At 38.2% G+C, this 17,696-nt stretch overlaps 4 protein-coding genes across 5 annotated transcripts in view; 2 read left to right on the top strand and 2 right to left on the bottom strand.

The window, feature by feature from the left end:
• Nucleotides 1-5,779: 5,779 nt before the first annotated feature.
• LOC108970797 (probable cytochrome P450 4e1) overlaps nucleotides 5,780-17,696 on the top strand; it is a 14,580-nt gene continuing 2,663 nt past the window's right edge. The window contains exon 1 of the mRNA XM_018936403.1: nucleotides 5,780-6,103. Within this exon, the coding sequence (XP_018791948.1) occupies nucleotides 5,944-6,103 (160 nt within the window). The 5' untranslated portion in view covers nucleotides 5,780-5,943. The remainder of the gene's footprint in view (nucleotides 6,104-17,696) is intronic.
• Nucleotides 10,708-11,479, bottom strand: LOC108970801 (larval cuticle protein 2-like). The gene is made up of 3 exons (XM_018936407.1): nucleotides 11,426-11,479; nucleotides 10,994-11,335; nucleotides 10,708-10,748 (listed from the first exon to the last, which is right to left on the bottom strand). The coding sequence occupies exons 1-3, from the start codon at nucleotides 11,435-11,437 to the stop codon at nucleotides 10,734-10,736; spliced, it is 369 nt and encodes a 122-aa protein (XP_018791952.1). The 5' UTR covers nucleotides 11,438-11,479; the 3' UTR covers nucleotides 10,708-10,733.
• LOC108970800 (larval cuticle protein 2-like) lies at nucleotides 10,712-15,287 on the bottom strand. 2 transcript variants are annotated; one of them, XM_018936406.1, is made up of 3 exons: nucleotides 14,887-14,959; nucleotides 14,659-14,794; nucleotides 10,712-10,954 (listed from the first exon to the last, which is right to left on the bottom strand). In XM_018936406.1, exons 1-3 carry the CDS (start codon nucleotides 14,896-14,898, stop codon nucleotides 10,734-10,736), a joined length of 369 nt encoding a protein of 122 aa, XP_018791951.1. In that variant the 5' UTR covers nucleotides 14,899-14,959; the 3' UTR covers nucleotides 10,712-10,733. The 2 variants fall into 2 exon arrangements, with proteins under 2 accessions (XP_018791951.1, XP_018791950.1); XM_018936405.1 differs by lacking the exon at nucleotides 10,712-10,954 and having other exon boundaries at nucleotides 14,345-14,794; nucleotides 14,887-15,287.
• On the top strand, nucleotides 16,975-17,696 carry LOC108970798 (larval cuticle protein 2-like; the record flags this gene model as incomplete). Its single annotated transcript, XM_018936404.1, is given in 2 exon segments — nucleotides 16,975-17,121; nucleotides 17,207-17,696. Coding segments are annotated over 2 exon segments (630 nt in total). The 5' UTR covers nucleotides 16,975-16,980.

Raw genomic sequence — 17,696 nt, forward strand, 5'->3', positions numbered from 1 at the left:
CACACAAGTACTGGTTGCTGACCAAAGTTGGATGAGCTTGTCTGAATCGCACAGATCCAGCGGCCGAGTTCCCGAAGACAGGTGAGCCGCTGCTCGTTCCCATCCTGGTGGAAGTTGGGTATGTCTACCTTTTCTTGCAAGCTCATCCTCTCTATTATTTCCGACGATACCGCTGTGACTAGGCACCCATACTAGTTTAAAAAGGAAGTAGCTTTATGAGCTAGTGAGGTCATGCACTCCTTGACTAGCTCTAAGCTCACTGTTAGCCGGCTCAAGACTTTTTTAGCAGCTCTATTATCTGAGTGCATACATACCCCCCTAAAAGAGACCGCACTTCGGAGTAGTACATCCGCTCCTACCTTTATGGTTGTCACTCCTGTTAGAAAGACACTAAAGTGGTCTACGAGTCTGATTGGGAGCACTCGACAAAATATTTTCTTACCAACCTTCACCTTCAATTTCGATCAATCCATGAAACAACTCATTGGGCCTCTCTTCCGTCACTGAAGCTGTCCTACATATAGCAATAGCATTAAGTGAATACATTCTAGCTGTTTAGCTAGTATGGCTAGCAGTGCAAATACGGCTTCGTGAAGCCAAAGCTCATTGCTTGGCCAGAGATCGTACTGTTTCCATTGGCTTCTTTACAACATTATAAGATAACCAGTGCTTTTTCCACCTTCTCTTTAACATAGGGTTTCTATGATAACTGTCTATCGAGTATGAGGATGTACTTCACCTTACCACCTTGACAACAGGKTGAGGTCGAGAACCCCGCAATGTCAGAAGTGGGACGAACGTAACGGTAGTCGAAATTTATTTGGCTCTAAAAARTATTTTTCTGACAGGAGTTGTTATAGTCTTTATGTGGACGCACCGACACCTTCACACATTTTCTGAGGGTTGATGCGCATATTTCGGGTCATACCTACATTGCAAACAAAACGTTTGTTGAATATAATCAGATTTGTGTATATTTTCATATTTCATTATACCTMTTCTTCATATCTCAATGCCTAAGTATGCATTAATAGACAAGGGTTAAGCACTTTTGGCAGAAAACCAATCGAAGCTGTCGTTCAAGTGCTAATTTTGTAGCAAAACTCAAAACACCTCAATTTCTCGTTTCGCTTGGAGTTCGGCGTATAATTAATTTCAATTCATTTGCAGTTAGTGAATCTTGTAATTTTTTGCCAGGCTGTTGTTGACTATTTCTTTAGCCGCTCCAGCTAGCCAGCAAGAAGCGCAGTCGAAAGAACATGAATGCTGCTCGTTGACAATCTTGCACGGTCTACCGAAAGTCGCATTAATTTTAAAACAAGTTGCATGCGAACTGCGTCAATTGCTGTATTAAAAATGAATTAATAATTCCAAAACAAAAATCGTATTTTTTCTTGAATTTGTTTCTCTTCAGTTTAGACATTGTTTCACATTTAGATGCCTTTGTGATTGGGTAAGCAGCTGTGTGTGCGCTCATTGCACTGCGAAATAGCGATTTATTGCTTTCGAATTTCACTTCGATTTCAGCGATTTTCGCCGCTGCACAGCTTTCGTGCGAAAGTGAAAGTGCGCGCGATTTTCGAAAGCCAAGCGCGACTTTTATGGAAAATTAATCGCTTTTACAACCAATTAAATGTAAAATTCTCATTAAAAATCAATTAACATACACGCTAATCAGTTCAGATGGTGCACATGCAGAGTCGTTTGTCATTTAGCACCCTGCTTCTTTGCTCGCTAATTTCAACGGTTTTTTGTTTTTGTCAACTCTAATTTTTGTAAATAAGCGAGTTTGATTTCGTTTTTAGCATGTGAATGCATTTAGAAAGCGTTCGCTCTTCATTCAAGCGAGGGCTGATGTGATCTATGCAWTTTTACTGGCAGTTGCTTGAACCTCTGCGGGACCAAGGACACATTACGCTACACACAAGCTACATCTACGCGTAACGGCTTGGTGTGAATAATGCTCTRCTCTACAAAAAATGTGCAAAGCAATTCATGGTAGCCTCAAAGTGTCGCCAAACCCGTAACGGCAGAAAATCTTCGCTGTCAAACTCAAAAAATGSCACGAAACAAGTTTTGTAAGGCAGATTTTGTGCGGAAAAAATATATTCGGTTATTTATACACATTTTAAAAACGAATTTACAATCTGAATTCAATTTTGGATAATCAATAATATTAAYTGCCTCTTAATGTTTATGCCGTCGAATTATATTTTAATAATTTCGTGTAAATTGGCATAATTTCCATAGCATTTGAGTAATTAACAAAAACTTGTTTTTTTATTTTAAGAATTTTTTTTAGAAGGAAATTTTTCGTTGAGCTCTACATAACTTAGCGGAGATTACATTTTTGGGGGTATTTGTGGGCCTTAGGTTTGAAGGTTAAGGTGGAGGAATAGCTTCCAATAGGCGATCGCTATCGAAGTTGCCTGAGTGTTGGCAATGTGGATAAGCAGGAAACCCTCGGGGATAAAAATGCACTGGAAGGTATGAGTGAATATGTTCTCTTATTCTGCGCTAGTGATGAACATTGATAGGGTCTGTGGAAAACTACTGAAAAGCAACGAATAAACATTAAAGCAACTCGAATAACATTAGTACTACATAATCCACGACTTTAGGTAAAGGTATTTGGAAATGTTAGTTTTTCAGGATCTTGAGAGAGTGACATAGCCAGTTGAAACAGTCCAAGTAGAGTTTGACGTTTGAAACATTCTATGGATTATGAATCATTTACTTTCTGCATGAGTTTTCTAATGYCATTGATTGGCTAAATTGCAATGACTTTCGGATCCATAGCAAATTGCGCTTCATTTGCCACAGCACCCTAATCAACCAAACAGCTAGTAGTTCAAAAATATAATTTGTTGATTTTACGTACAAATTATATCATAGTAAAAGAAATAGCTATACTACTGACGAAGAAGTTTCTAGACAAAGCCAGTAACGTGATGGACAACGGAGAGAGCTCTTGGATYATACAATGAGCCATATCAGCCAACATAGAGGTGAATGTCGAAAAGAAAGTAGGAGACACAGAAACTCAACTTGGAGGAGAGAGTGAAAAATGCCAGTATGCCTTACATATATATGCATATAAAACGATGCTGGCCTCGTGTATTGCTGTTACATTTCACTAGTCAAAATTTCATAGAGAAAATCATTGGAAGGATACAACGACTCGCTCTTATCTACATAACAAACGCGCTGAGGACCACGGCCGCGCCTGAAATGCTACTCAAACTACCATCAATCGACATTGCAGGGTAAAGCGCTGCAGCCAAATTAGCTGCAAGATTGGCGGCGTTAAGTGAACAACTACAAGGACCTTCGTACATAGCTCAATAAGCAGGGGCAGGTGGACAAAGTAGATACTCACGTGCTCTATTTGGGAGTGAAGGTTAGGTTCCATATCACACTATACGAAGATAGATGGGGAAGGAGTATATGGCTCACTTGTAAAACTTACAACATCTATATGAACAGGTCACAGCCTACTGACATCAGATGCGAGCTGGATGGGCATAAGTCACGACGTTACATGCAGAAAGTGTAGAGAAATACTATGCTTGGGAGAAAATCTAGAATAGCTGTTATGCGACTGTCCAGCACTATTTAGAACTCATTTAAACATCTAAGACCCTCGCAGTCTAAAGGACGAGACGAAGCATCAAACTTAGAAATCAAGCCGCTAATAAAGTACGCATCGTACAGGTCGAATACTTCGCTCCAAATTAAACAAAACCTCCATCTGTCAATACTAAAGATCTGTAGGTCTTTGTATGGCATGACAGGAGGCTGGTGAAACCTAACTTAAATTAGAAGAAATATTTTTCCTCTCACTATGTACGTGAAAGCGTATGCAATTGCAAATAATTTGACAAAGTAATTAATATTTGAAAGATTAATGTGCTTAATTACTTTATCACCACATGAGCCTGTACCGCCTGCATCAACAACTCACATTGCTGCGGTCTGCAATCATTAATAATGAAAGTACGCGCTCTCCAAAGCGCACGCACACAACTGAGTAGGCTTTACAGTAGGCCTAAAAGTATGCTTTGTTTGTTGAAAATGCATTTTTCTCATCCAAACACACACACATCGACATATTTAACCTTCCTAATTGCACTTGCTCAATTATTTAATGGTTAATATGAATAGCACGTTTGCATTTGTAGTTGTAGTTGTAGTGTARTTGTCAGTTGTAATGGAAATACTTTTTTCTGACGACGTGCATGCACTTCCGCTGCAAATTACCTCATTTTGGTGTTTATTTATGAGCATGTATTAGTGAGTATATAGCTCGTATACGTTTTATGTGCGGTCAATCGCTGCTGACACAGTTGTATGTCGGTGTCTGTGCCGTTACTTCGGCAGGCGTCAATTATTAATGGCCCGAAAAGAATGCTGCTAAATATTTAATCAAATCAATAACATGAATTTCATGAAAATAGTGCCATTTTGATGTACATACTACATACAAGTGCACATACATACATTTATGCCTATATAGTATATTGCATATGATTTACAATGCTATTTCGTTCTATACAAGCCAGCTTAGCTCCAATTACATCATCAATCAATCTATCAGCGCATAAATGTTTGAGTATCAATTTCGGTTCGCCATTCAAGGAATTTACATTGCAAATATTGCGTTGCTCCAGCGATTCCAAAGATGCTTGTGTGCAAGTGTGTGTGTTTGTATTGTATTGCATGTGTGTGTGAAGCGGAAGTTTAGATTTAATTTCGACTAAAATTGCTATTACCATCATTAAAATGGATTAGCAGCTGTATAGCCTTGTACCAATGATCAATGAGGAACTAAAATATATATACATAGCTATACCACAAACCGGGTGTATTAAGTTTGGCACGAAGTTTGTAAGAAGAAAGCATCGGAGACCCTAAACAAAATATATATAAATTATCAACATGACGAGCTGAGTCGATTAAGTCTTGTTCGGTGCACTATGACATATAGCGGTCATACAAACTGAACAATCGGAACTCAGTGCTTGTATGGAAAGCTTCTTCATTTGGCGAGATATTCTCACAAAATTTGGCACAGATTATTTACTAAGGAAATAGTGCAATCTATGAGGAAATTTTTCGGATCGGATAACTATAGCATATAGCTGCCATACAAACTGAACCAACAAAGTTCTTATTAGGAGTCTTTGTAGTTGAGAAGGGTGTTTTCTAGTTTGTTTTAAGTGCCAGCTTTTTAACCAGACACTGGTAATTCCTCCCTAACCATCTCTGACAATCGGGTTTTAACGAAATTGACGATATCATTTATAGAACGTATTGAAGTACCCGCCAACTTTAGGTCATCTTTTTTAACACTTTCACAGTGCTTATGGAGACCTCAGTAGCCATTTTAATCACTTCAAACACACAATTAATAGCGCTGCTTGATAAAAAAAATGTTGATTTGCGTGTTTATTTTTAATTGCTAACCACTTAGGTGTGTTAGTGTGCGTGCGTGATTATGTCCAACGGAGCAACACAGCTTCTAATCGGTGAGACCTACAAGTCTAATGAGATAATAGTGTATAATTATCAACATGGAGGAGCTTAGTACTTCAGTACTCAATAAAGCAGATTGAGAATTACTTACACACAATTACAACAACATGCATTTGACTTGTACTAGTAAGAAAGAGCGTTATTAAATAGCAGAAAATGGCAATTGAACAGGAAAAGTTCAATGGAAATCGAATGATATTTTTATTAATTTCAACTCGACTAGCGCAACAGTTTTGCGGTGCACGCAACATAAGTCGGTTCTGAGASGTTTTGTAACGGCGAAAACGGTGCTTAAAAGCTAAGCGCTGCGGCGACAGTACAGAATTTGTGTTTATTGGACTTTCTGAAAAAAGTGCTTCGGTACTAAAACAACTCATTTACGCCGATTTGCTGCAAAACGGCACGARTATGTTGACGTTGTTGCTGTTTCCCCTGATCATTGTTGGCGTTTACGCTTATTGGTCCTATGTGCAGTACAAGACTGGCTGGCATTTACTGAAAAGAATCCCGGGTCCTTTTGTATATTGGATATTCGGAAATGTGCCGCAGATCGGACTAAGACCTGAAGGTAGGTTGCTTGCAGCGAAGAAAATACCTTAACGAGCTTAAAGAGCTGATTCAGTTAGGCAATTAATAAATCATTTAAGGTGCGGTTGCTCAAGTACGCGATATTATTTAGACTACTAAATAATTTGAAGACAAGTATTGGCTTTGACAGCTTTATATAGTCAAAACTATTTTGGTTTTCGAAAATATCRCCAATTATTGAAAATTAAGAGTGAGAAAAATTTTTCGCATAAAATTAATTTTCTTTTTCTATTTCTTGATTTTTTCTAAATATTTTTGATTATAATCTGCCACAAGTATCTGCTTGATTCTTATATAAATTGTAGTTGCCATAAAAACAACAATGAACTCGCATACAATAGAAAAGCTGAAGAACGCTGGAACAATAAGAAAGCAAAATTAAAAAAAAAATAAAAAATAAAAAAAACGACAACAGCATAACCAAACCTGTGACAAACTGCTGTTAGCACGAATGTTGACAGAAATAAATGTCTAAATTTGTTTCTTATTAAGCAGTCAGCTGCATAAATTGTCTGCGAAGAGAGTATGCGGCCAAAAAGTGAGTTCGCTGCAATAATAACTATTTGGTAGTGAGCACAGCTACGCCGAAAAAGTATGTGATGTTCATGGGTAGTAAAAATAAAATCACAGCAGCTAAAGAACTTGAATTTTCGTGACACGATTTGATGATTCTTGGTTTCTAAACTTCAAATATTTTTTATCACATTTTTCTGGCTTTATGTGCTGATATGTTAGGTAGTCGAAAAAGTCTTTTCGTATTTTGGTGCTACCAATCACATTGTGTCATACCATATAGCGTTGGAAAGATGAGATTTTAAGCTTCATTTAACCAGAAAAAAAAAAATTCGGAGAAGTTGAAACAAGTTTACAGCTGTTGAAAAACGAGTGAAAATAATAAAGATATACGCTTAATTTTGAAATTTCGTATCAAAAGGGAAAAATGACAGGCTAGCCACCAAYGAAATTTGTGAAGTTTGCAGAGACGATGGCTGCTCTATCAGTTCGTKTAGCACAACAATGGTTCGCTCGCTTCCGTTCTGGAAATTTCGAAATTTCGTTTTATACTGATGAAAGTTTTGCACTGATGGAAGAATGTCTCTAGCAGAAAWATGCCAAAAAGTGGTCGACCAAAATGGTACATATTTGTTTATTTATTTAATATTATAAATATGAAAAAAAAGCTGAAGATTGATTAGAAACACGTAAAGACTTTTTCGACTACCGAATACATCGATTAGAGGCCAAATACCTCGAAAAAGTGCTTGTTCATTATATTCSTTCGTATTCATTTGTTTGAAGAGATTTTCTGGAAAAGAAAAATTTTCGAAAATAGTTTTCGAAGTTCCTTTTTAAGGAATAATTATATTTTCCAAACCCTAATTGCATGCAAAGTGTACAATGGTTTCGTTTGCATATACGCCACTGTCTGCCATTTTCAACACAAAACTCCAAAATCTGCGTGTGGGAGCGYGGCGGAAAATCATTAAAATTTTGCTGCAACAGATTAAAACGAACATATTTAGTTATTAGGAAAGTGGTTATACCACGAATCCCCTACGAACGTATAAAAAAGTACGTTTGTATGTACATATGTGTGTGTGGTACTGTTGCTATGTCAGCGGATTTTCGGCTGCTAATTGGCAAGCGCCACTTCATATATAATTATATAATAATATTTATAATTAAAAGCGTAAACAAAGATAACTTTTCTAATGCGTTATAAATATGTCGGAGCCGAATACTGATGAAATTATAACTAACTACTCTGATGGATGCTGAGCCGAACTGCGACAAATGCAGAGATATATTAAGAATRAAATATAAAAAATGTCGAAAACCTTTGCGTTTGTCAGTTTAGGGGCCATAAATAAAAAAAATTTGATAACGCTTGAAAACTCAGATTTTCTAAACATGCTGCAATTAAAATTATGACTATGAAACTAAAATAATTTTCCACCAACGATTATAAACTAATTTTTTTTTTTTGATTTTCTTAATATCTTACAACATTGTTTAGCTAAAATAAATTATATTCGGTTTTATAGAAAAAAAATGTTATAAAAACTGTCAAACTACTAAAATCATGCTATTAATCCGCTGCCATTTAGCTTCACCTAAATCGAGAGGCATAACTGAATGAAATGCAAAGGCTATAATTTAGTTTAAAGTGAACAACAACAAATTGGTAYGCTGTGCCACATACATATATATACATATGTATATGAGTATATAATAATATCGCGGCTAACCAGCTCGACTCACTTTCGTTAATTAATTTGATGCGATTCAAGATCATTGCCAGATAAATTATCTGCAAAAACAACAAATTTGATTTTCGCGACAGAAAGTGAATTAAGCGAAGTGATGAAAAACGGTAGTTATRTAGCTTTCGTATATACAACTACCTGCGAACACATGCGCACAAACACAGATACAACGTATAAAGTTTGCGGTTTCATGCAGCGACAAATATGGCAAACGATCTACTACATGATATGTATACATGTATGTTATTATGGCTTGATGCTGGAATTTTTTCGTACAAGTTTGTAAAAAATATAAACAAATAGTCGTTGTAGCTGATTAATGCTGATATGTTCAAAGTATGAGCACATACTTTCTCACTTACATGCTTACCTACAAGCTTTACACACACACACACTGTAATGCTAGCGCTGCGATTGCAAAGCTTTTTAGAATATACCGAGTTATTAAATTACTAAAATTACAACAAAACTTTAACTACGCCGAAGCTGCAATACGCTATACATGTGCATTTCTTATAKCATWAAAGCGTGTAAACAGATTTTTGTTTTGAATTTGATGGTTCAGTTTGTATGGCYGCTATATGCTATGGTGRTACAATCTGAACAATATGTTCGAAGATTATAGTATATTATTAGACAATAACCCGTGCTAAATTTTGTAAAGATATCTTTAGGAATAAAAGAGTTTTCCATTCGAAAAAAAAATTGATCGTCAGTTTGTATGGCAGCTAYATGCTATAGTGATCCGATCTGAAAAAAATTTACAGAGATGTATYGTTGGCTTGGGCAATAAGCCATACCGAATTTCCTGGAGATATGTCGTCAATTGAAAAAGTTTTCCATGCAAGATCTTTAATCCCCTCGTTCAGTTTGTAGGGCAACTATATGCTATAGTAGTCCGATCTAAGCAATTTCTCCAGAGAATGCATAGTTGTCTTGGATAATAGACCATACCAAATTTCTTGAAGATATCTCTTCAAATTAAAAAGTTTTTCATACAAGCATCAGAGTCCGATCGTTCAGTTTGTATGGCAGCTATATGCTATAGTGGTCCGCTACAACGGTTCCGACACGTGAGCAGCTTATGTTAGATTAAAAAAAATTTTTTATTTTTCAGAATGATATCTCAAAAACTGAGCGACTACTGCGCGCATGTATAATCAGAGAGATGACATGACTAAACCGGCTCAGGTCGTCAGTCTCCGATGTTTGTTAGTGGTTGTTACAAACTTCGTGGCAAACTTAATATACCCTGCTTAGCGTGCATCTCATTGCCCCGTTGTTGTTAGCGCGACACGCTATGATTCAATGGCTCGAAACATGTCTTTTTAATATTTMTATTTTAAATTTTTGTATTTAATGTCAATTAGAGAATTGCTTGTCGGATATGCTCATATTGCTGTGGCAGTGTGTAGAGCGACACTTATGATTAGTCTACGGTAATTATAACGGTGCGATAAACCGGCTACATACCGACATAAGACAGAGAAGCCCTGATAATATGACTGCTAATGCTTTGAGAAAGTCCATATTTTCATTTATAATATGACTAAAGATTATTGTTATAGTCTTTAGTCATAGTTACAGTTATTGATATATTTATATATACATATTTAACCAAATGAAACCTGTCACTCAAATATGCTAAATTACTAGTTTGTAGGCGATTACTGTTATTGACAGCTAGAAATATTCTAATAAAAGCTATTAGCCGCACTGCCAGCCCTTGACGATCAGATCTGAGTGTTATGCTTATAAACAACAGCAACAGCGAAACTTTAATTATAKCTAATTATTAAATTGATTGCTGCTTAATTAAGTAAACAGAGCAACCTAGCTCTGGCTATTTACTAACAGAATCGCTAGTAATTGCTGTACTAGACGTCATTGAGCACAACTTTAAAAAATTTATTTATAGCTAGCTTTAGAAAACTATAAAGTTTTATATTCGCAATATCATCAATAGCCTTGCTTTTGCTAGTTGCCCATGATAGCTGCAATACTAACCGGTAAAATAACCGATATTGTGTTATCCGTTCCAATGCGTCCAAGGCTATGTTATAAAGAGTAAAAGCTTCGTTTACCAGTTTGCTGGAGTATTTTATTTGCATTTAACACACACATATTTACAAAATAAAAAATTTAAAATATAAAATGAAAAAGTCGGCAATATGTAAGAGCAAAAGCTCGACCAACATCAAGAGTGTCGTCGAAACCACGTTTCCCACTATTCATATAGCATAATGAGAACCATAATTTCCAGCTATAAGTTCCAGTTGCAGTTCAAAAACAATATCATCGTTCCAAAACCGTTACGTATCACATTTGTCCATTCTAATTCGCTTAGTTCGTGCTTTCCTTTGAGGGGTGAGATGCGATGTACTCGAGTGCCTTGACGATGGCCTCTGGTACTGGGGGTGCGACGGGCAAGAGCTCGCTCTGTGGGTGGTAACCGCTCTCGTCGGCAACGTAGTTTATAATGACGTGTTCGCCTTCGGGTGATATCCAACCGTATTCGCCGTTGATGTTGCCCTTTTCATCACCGTGTTGCACGACGTGAATGCCTGTCTCTTATACACATCTAGATGTGTATAAGAGACAGCCTTTGAGGGGTGAGATGCGATGTACTCGAGTGCCTTGACGATGGCCTCTGGTACTGGGGGTGCGACGGGCAAGAGCTCGCTCTGTGGGTGGTAACCGCTCTCGTCGGCAACGTAGTTTATAATGACGTGTTCGCCTTCGGGTGATATCCAACCGTATTCGCCGTTGATGTTGCCCTTTTCATCACCGTGTTGCACGACGTGAATGCTGTTGCTGGTCTCCAATTCGGTGTCAAAGCCATTGACGCGAACTTCGGACTTCTGTAGACTGACTTCGGCATGAGCATCATCGGAACTGCTGACAGCAGCGGCCGAGGCATAAGCGATGAAAGCAACGAGTAGCACCTAAAACAAAAGGAAGATGTTTAGTAAATTATCAGCACCGTGAAAGGCGAAATTCAAGCACTGAAGTTCACTGAAGTTTGGTCAACTCACGTATTTGAACATTTCTATCGATTTGTTGGCAGTGATATCTATGATAATGGAAGACTTGATTKCTTCTGATRCTGTTTGCTTAATTTGGTAGCGCTTTTATAATCCAATTTGCTGCCAGATTCGAAGCCGTTTTGACGATCATAAAACCGGGAATGTGTGTGTGTGTGTGTTAATGGCAACTGCAATTCTTTCTAAATCCCGTTGATTTTACCAAATTTCTTTCTAAATCTTTGTCGAATGCAAATTCAACGGCCTCCAAAATCCAGCCAAACTTGTTCTAATTGTCGAATGAACTGAGCCATGAATTGTTTAAGATAATTCCGTTCGAGAATGCCAATAGACTTTTTACATTTGCTTGCCTATTCAAGACRAGATGCATAACAATTTAATTGCGCTTAAGCGATAGAGCCACCRTATTTTTTTGTTGCAAAGCAGGTTATGTTATTTATCACTAGATGAAGGGAAGGAGAGAATGTGAAAGTTATGGTTCATTGTCCGGACTGTCCTTCAATTAAATTCTTTAAACATTTTCAATATTCTAACACCTACACATGTGGGATTTCAGCCAAAAAATATTTTATTAATGAGAGGTTAAGTTCACGGTTTGATGCTGGTGTCTCGAAAACATCAAAGTTTTTTGACGGTTCTAAGGATTTGATGATCCGGTCTGAAAATCGAGCTCCATTTATTGAATTTGTATTCATAGCGTTCTAAATGTGAAACCTTTCCAAATTTGACATTTAGGGTCACCACCGGCTCAATCATAAACAAGAAGAATTTCTTCAAGATATTTTATACTAAAGCAGGCACGTATGCCGCCTTATATTATGTTGTCAAATATTTCCCTTCCGCCTTTTTGTCTTTTGAATYTCGCGGCTTTGTATAAAGCACTACAGAGCTCGTATCTGGCAATAATATACATCTTGTAAAGGACTTGACATGGCCYACAAAACGACGCTATGCATTATTTGTTTGGATATTGCGTTCAACAGTTATCAGACGTGTAAACATGGAATTTACTAACGCCGTAATTTTAAAGTTTTCCTTCGTTAAAAGTAAATATTCTAGAGAACCGTTCCGTGAGGAGGAATGGTTTTCAGAGTGGCTGAAAATGGCACCATGGATAAGCCAGCCAGCGGAAGACCTGTGACGACGAATACCGATCAAATCATGGAAAACATTGAGTTAGACCGGCATGTAGCATGTCGTGACATCGCCTAGAAGGTGGGACTTGTTCACCTAACCATTTTAAATCATCTGCAGAAGGCTGGTTACACAAAAGAGCTTATGTTTTTGTGCCGCATGATGTGACGAAAAAAAACCTTCTGCACCGAATCAACGCCTTCSAACGGAACGAACTCGATCCMTTTTTSAAGCGGATGGTGACTRGCGAGGAAAAATGGATCACATATGACAATATCAAGCGMAAACGGTCGTGGTCGAAAGCTAGTGAATCGTCCCAAATAGTGGTCAAGCCAGGATTGACGGCCAAGAAGGTTTTGCTATGTGTTTGGTGGGAAGAAGCTACGGGAGCTCGGATGGTTGGTTTTATCGCATCCACCATATAGCCCGTACATAGGGCCAAGAGATTACTACCTGCTTGTGTTAATGGMGAACGCCCTTGTTGGTGTAAAGTTGAAATCAAAAGACACTTGTGAAATGTGGTCTTCGCAAATAAGGAAGGAGGCTTCTACGAGGAAGATATAATGAAGTTGCCGTCTAGATGGAAACAGATTATGGAACGAAATAGCGTATATTTGAACTAAATCCGATCACTGTAACACTTTTTATAAAGCTTTGAATAAAGAGCAAAAAAGCATAAGGGAGATATTTGACAACATAATATACTTCAGGATTTGGCAACACTATTGCAAAATCAACTTGTGATCTATCGAGAGATAGAGATAACTTTGGACATGGGGGGGATGGTAACATACATTCAATATTGCAAGAACATTTAACCGTAAAAAAATTTGCCCACGTTGGATCTCACACAATTTGTCAAACGCTCAATGAAAGGCTCATGTCGATTGGTCAAGACGAATGTTAACAAAATCGACAGCTGTGCTTCAAAACACAGCTGGTGTGTGATGGTGATGAATCGTAGATTTACGCATATGAGATCGTAATTAAACAGCTGTCGACTGTATGGGTATTTCAAGCCGGATCCAACAAAAGGCTCTGAACGCATGTTTTGGAGATAAGTAAGTGTATAGATCTTAATGAAGAATACTTTCAAAAACAATAAAGCGGTTTAAGATTTAAGCGGATTAAAATTTGTTGTTGCTCTCGAAAGTCGCAATACCGAAGGCAACCAACGTATCAGACAACACTGACCACACTTTGGTATAATTATGGTAATGAGCAATTGGTCCAAAAAGTTAATTTCTACACAGTAACTTCGCAAAAGGTAACTAGCACATATGTGCAAGTATGTCTAGGAACCAGTATACACATCGTAGGTTGTTGATAGCCTAGAAATAAGAATTTTAATCTTCTTATCAGCAAATCGCAAAAGATGGTAAGAAAGATTATGATAATTTCGCCCCGTTACTCTCCTTGGTGTGCTATGAAAGAAAAATGTCAAGAGCAAAATGAGGGTAAACATTTGTTTACTATAATTATGGCTGTTTGACAGTTCATTTCGTTTTTAATTAATTTCGACAGCGAGAKKAAAATCGGCGTCTTCGTTGACTAACAATGCCCTGAGTTKACTCAATGACTTACAAGCGGAGGCTACGAGACATAGATTCTCCTTTTCCTAGGATCAGCTGTCGCTTGAGATCAATTTATTTCAATAATAAGTATATCATAGTTAAAGTTTACTATATAATCTGAGAATCTTTTATTAATATGAGTAAATAGAAAATAACACATTCATATTACCAATAAAATTGAGTATTTTATTTGCATTTATACTATAATAATAAAATCTTATTCTTGCACGAGAGAAAATCGGTCACATTCTTTCCTAATCAATGCGTAACAATGTCAAAGTTTACAAATTTAGTTCTTCTGGACTCCTTCCTTTGAGGGGTGAGATGCGATGTACTCGAGTGCCTTGACGATGGCCTCTGGTACTGGGGGAGCTGTGGGCAAGAGCTCGCTCTGTGGGTGGTAACCGCTCTCGTCGGCAACRTAGTTTATAATGACGTGTTCGCCTTCGGGTGATATCCAACCGTATTCGCCGTTGATGTTGCCCTTTTCATCACCGTGTTGCACGACGTGAATGCTGTTGCTGGTCTCCAATTCGGTGTCAAAGCCATTGAATCGAACATCGGACTTCTGTAGACTGACTTCGGCATGAGCATCATCGGAACTGCTGACAGCGGCGGCCGAGACGTAAGCAACCAAAGTGAAGAGTAGTACCTAATGGAAATAAAGAAACTCGAATTATTTATTTTGTCACAAATAAGTACATCCTGTTTGCAACGCCACCACTAAGTTAAGTGGCTACTTACGTATTTGAACATTTTGCAAATTTGTGGGGATTGGACTAGAACACTCGATTGTTTCTGATGCTGTTTGCCAAATTTGGTGGCGCTTTTATAAGACCAGATGCGGTTCGGTGTTATGCCAGCTTCATTTCCATAAAATCGGGAATCTGTTGTGAGCGAATTCACTCCCCTGCATCTATGTGGATGTCTGTGTGTATGTGATTGCGTTTTAATSCCGTTGCTTTAACTGTGCTTCTGCAATCACGCCGCTGATGAAATCCAGCAAAACTTGTTCTAATTGTAAGAGCGTCTCAGTTATGAATTGTTTGTCGCCAAAATGCACCGGTAACTGGTTCAATTCGCCTAATTGGCAAGACTCTTACATTTCATTTTATTTCATTTCTTACGTATATWTGTTGTTTATACACAAAATAACAAATTTGTCGAACGTTGCACAATAACCATATTCATTTTAATATTTTCTGCGTTGTTTGTTTGGTTGTGACCACTTTCCAGTTGTTCTAAATTAGTCAACTACCACTTTGTCATCTAATCTTGYGCAAATCATATCGAAATTTATGGTTTCTTTACGACTTGGTGACCGATGGTAGAAATGAATAATTAAAAACGAAAACGTGCAGTTTGCTTAACACTTCTTATTCTTTATTGGCGTTGACAYCGCTTAATCGGTTATAGCCGAGTTTTCAACAGCACGCCAGTTGCTCCTTCTTTTTGCTGTTTGGCATCAATTGGATATTTCAAGTGCAGCCAAGTTCTTCTCCACCTGGTCTTTTCAATGGAGTTGAGGTCTTTCTCTTCCTCTGCTTCCGCCGGCAGGTTCTGCKCCGAAATGTCAATGGCGTCGTATATCTTATAYAGYTCAACGTTCCATCGAATGCGATATTCGCCGTTGCTAATGCGCTAAGGACCACATATCTTTCGCACAATCTTGCCCTCGAAATCTTGTAACGTCGCCTCATCAGATTTGTCATCATCCATGCCTCTGCACTATATAGCARRACGGAAATAATGAGTGACTTATAGAGTGTTAGGGTGTTGAGGCCAATGATATCCTTTTCGTGCTGCCAAAAGCAGCTTTGAAATTGACAAAGACGTGGTGTGTGTCGATTCTCTTTTCATGGGCATGTTCCAAGATCACCTCTGGGGGTTCTGCCAGAGTGTTCTCCGATCTTGAAACCTTTTGTTAGGCGGGAACTTTTCAATTGACCTTTTGGCTTGAATAGTGGAATATTCGAGGAACACAGGTGTGGATACTAAAATATACTGCTTTTTTATGACATTGAGATCATAGATAGTTTGCATAACTGAAACTTGTTGAAAGATGACAAAAGCGCATGACTTACTGACAGACAGACGTACAGTGTCTCCGACATGTGTTCAACATCTTCGATTCCATAACGTAGACGGCTAGATTAGCTGCTTTGTTCATGGATTATGGAAATTAGCACATGTGAGTGGAGTTAATCTACAAAATCAACCAATTAATGTTGAATTTGTGAGTGACAGCAATTTGCATTTCAATTTCAGTCAAGCATTGCTTCTGGCAAATAAAACATAAATGTCAAATCTCTTCAAAGTAATTTCGAAGAAAATATCAGAACTGGTTATTTCTTAAAAGTTGATGTGCTCATGTGTTACTTAAATATATCAAAAGYAACGGTAATTATTTGTTCATTATTCTATATTTCACACCTTTCATTTTCATTTGTGAATGATTCTCATATATGGTTTGAAGATACACAATTCAAAAACTTTTGTAACATCGTTTGCCTGATCTTCTTTACTTGTTGCACCCATATAACCGTACCAAGCAAAAGCAATAAATTTGAAACGCTGGTTTAGGTTGTGGGTGCGGTATACTGGCTTTGGGTCAGATTTATTGCCAAAATAGAGCGAAACTCGTCACACAGCTTACCTACTGAACTACATGTGAGGTTAACTGGGCATCTTTTGTTGCACAGAAGCGACGCGAGCAGCGCACGGCTGCGCCGAAAAGTAGTTTGTTAGCTATAGAAATATTATTTCATTTTTTGGCGATGACAAGACTTACAGTTGGGACGCCAATAAATCTGTTGGCTGTTTCCAAACAGAGAGGTTATGCAAATAAATTGTCGAACTTCGGCACAAAACGAAACTATCTCACGGTATAAATACCAAAGCGTGTGTGACCACAGCGCATTAATTTGTTGGATTCCGACAAGCGATTACCTGGAACTAATTACAAAAATGTTCAAATATGTAAGTATTTCAAACGGCATATGAACATTGCCCTCATTTATTTTCGTCTGACCTGGAATCAACTCTTACTTTCATGCAATTGTAGCTTATCTTCTTTGTTGCCGTCGGGCTCAGTGTAGCCGCAATTCCGAGACGTCCTTTCCACAGCCTTACCACTGGTGGTCGATCTGCCGGYATCAGCAGCAGGAGCTCGCATTCAAGTGGCGATGAAGCCCACGCAGAAATAAAGGCCATGCACTCCGATGTGCGTTCAGATGGCTTCGAGTACGCACTGGAGACCAGCAATGGTATTCAATCTGCACAGTCGGGTGATGCGAGCGGCAATGTACATGGCGATTTCCAATGGGTCTCACCTGAAGGTGAACATGTGCAAATCTCCTACATTGCCGACGAGAACGGCTATCAGCCAAAGAGTGATCTTCTGCCAACCCCGCCACCAATTCCAGAGGCCATTCTCAGAGCGCTCGAATACATACGCACTCATCCACCTAAAGAGGAACCGGAGCGCCGTGTTTCAGCTCCTTCCACCTCATATAAGCCCCCCAAGAAGCCAACCCCTCGTCGCAAATATTAAG

This window comes from Bactrocera latifrons, unplaced genomic scaffold, assembly GCF_001853355.1.
Source record: "Bactrocera latifrons isolate USDA-ARS-PBARC rearing strain unplaced genomic scaffold, ASM185335v1 scaffold_31, whole genome shotgun sequence".
Lineage (NCBI taxonomy): Eukaryota > Metazoa > Arthropoda > Insecta > Diptera > Tephritidae > Bactrocera > Bactrocera latifrons.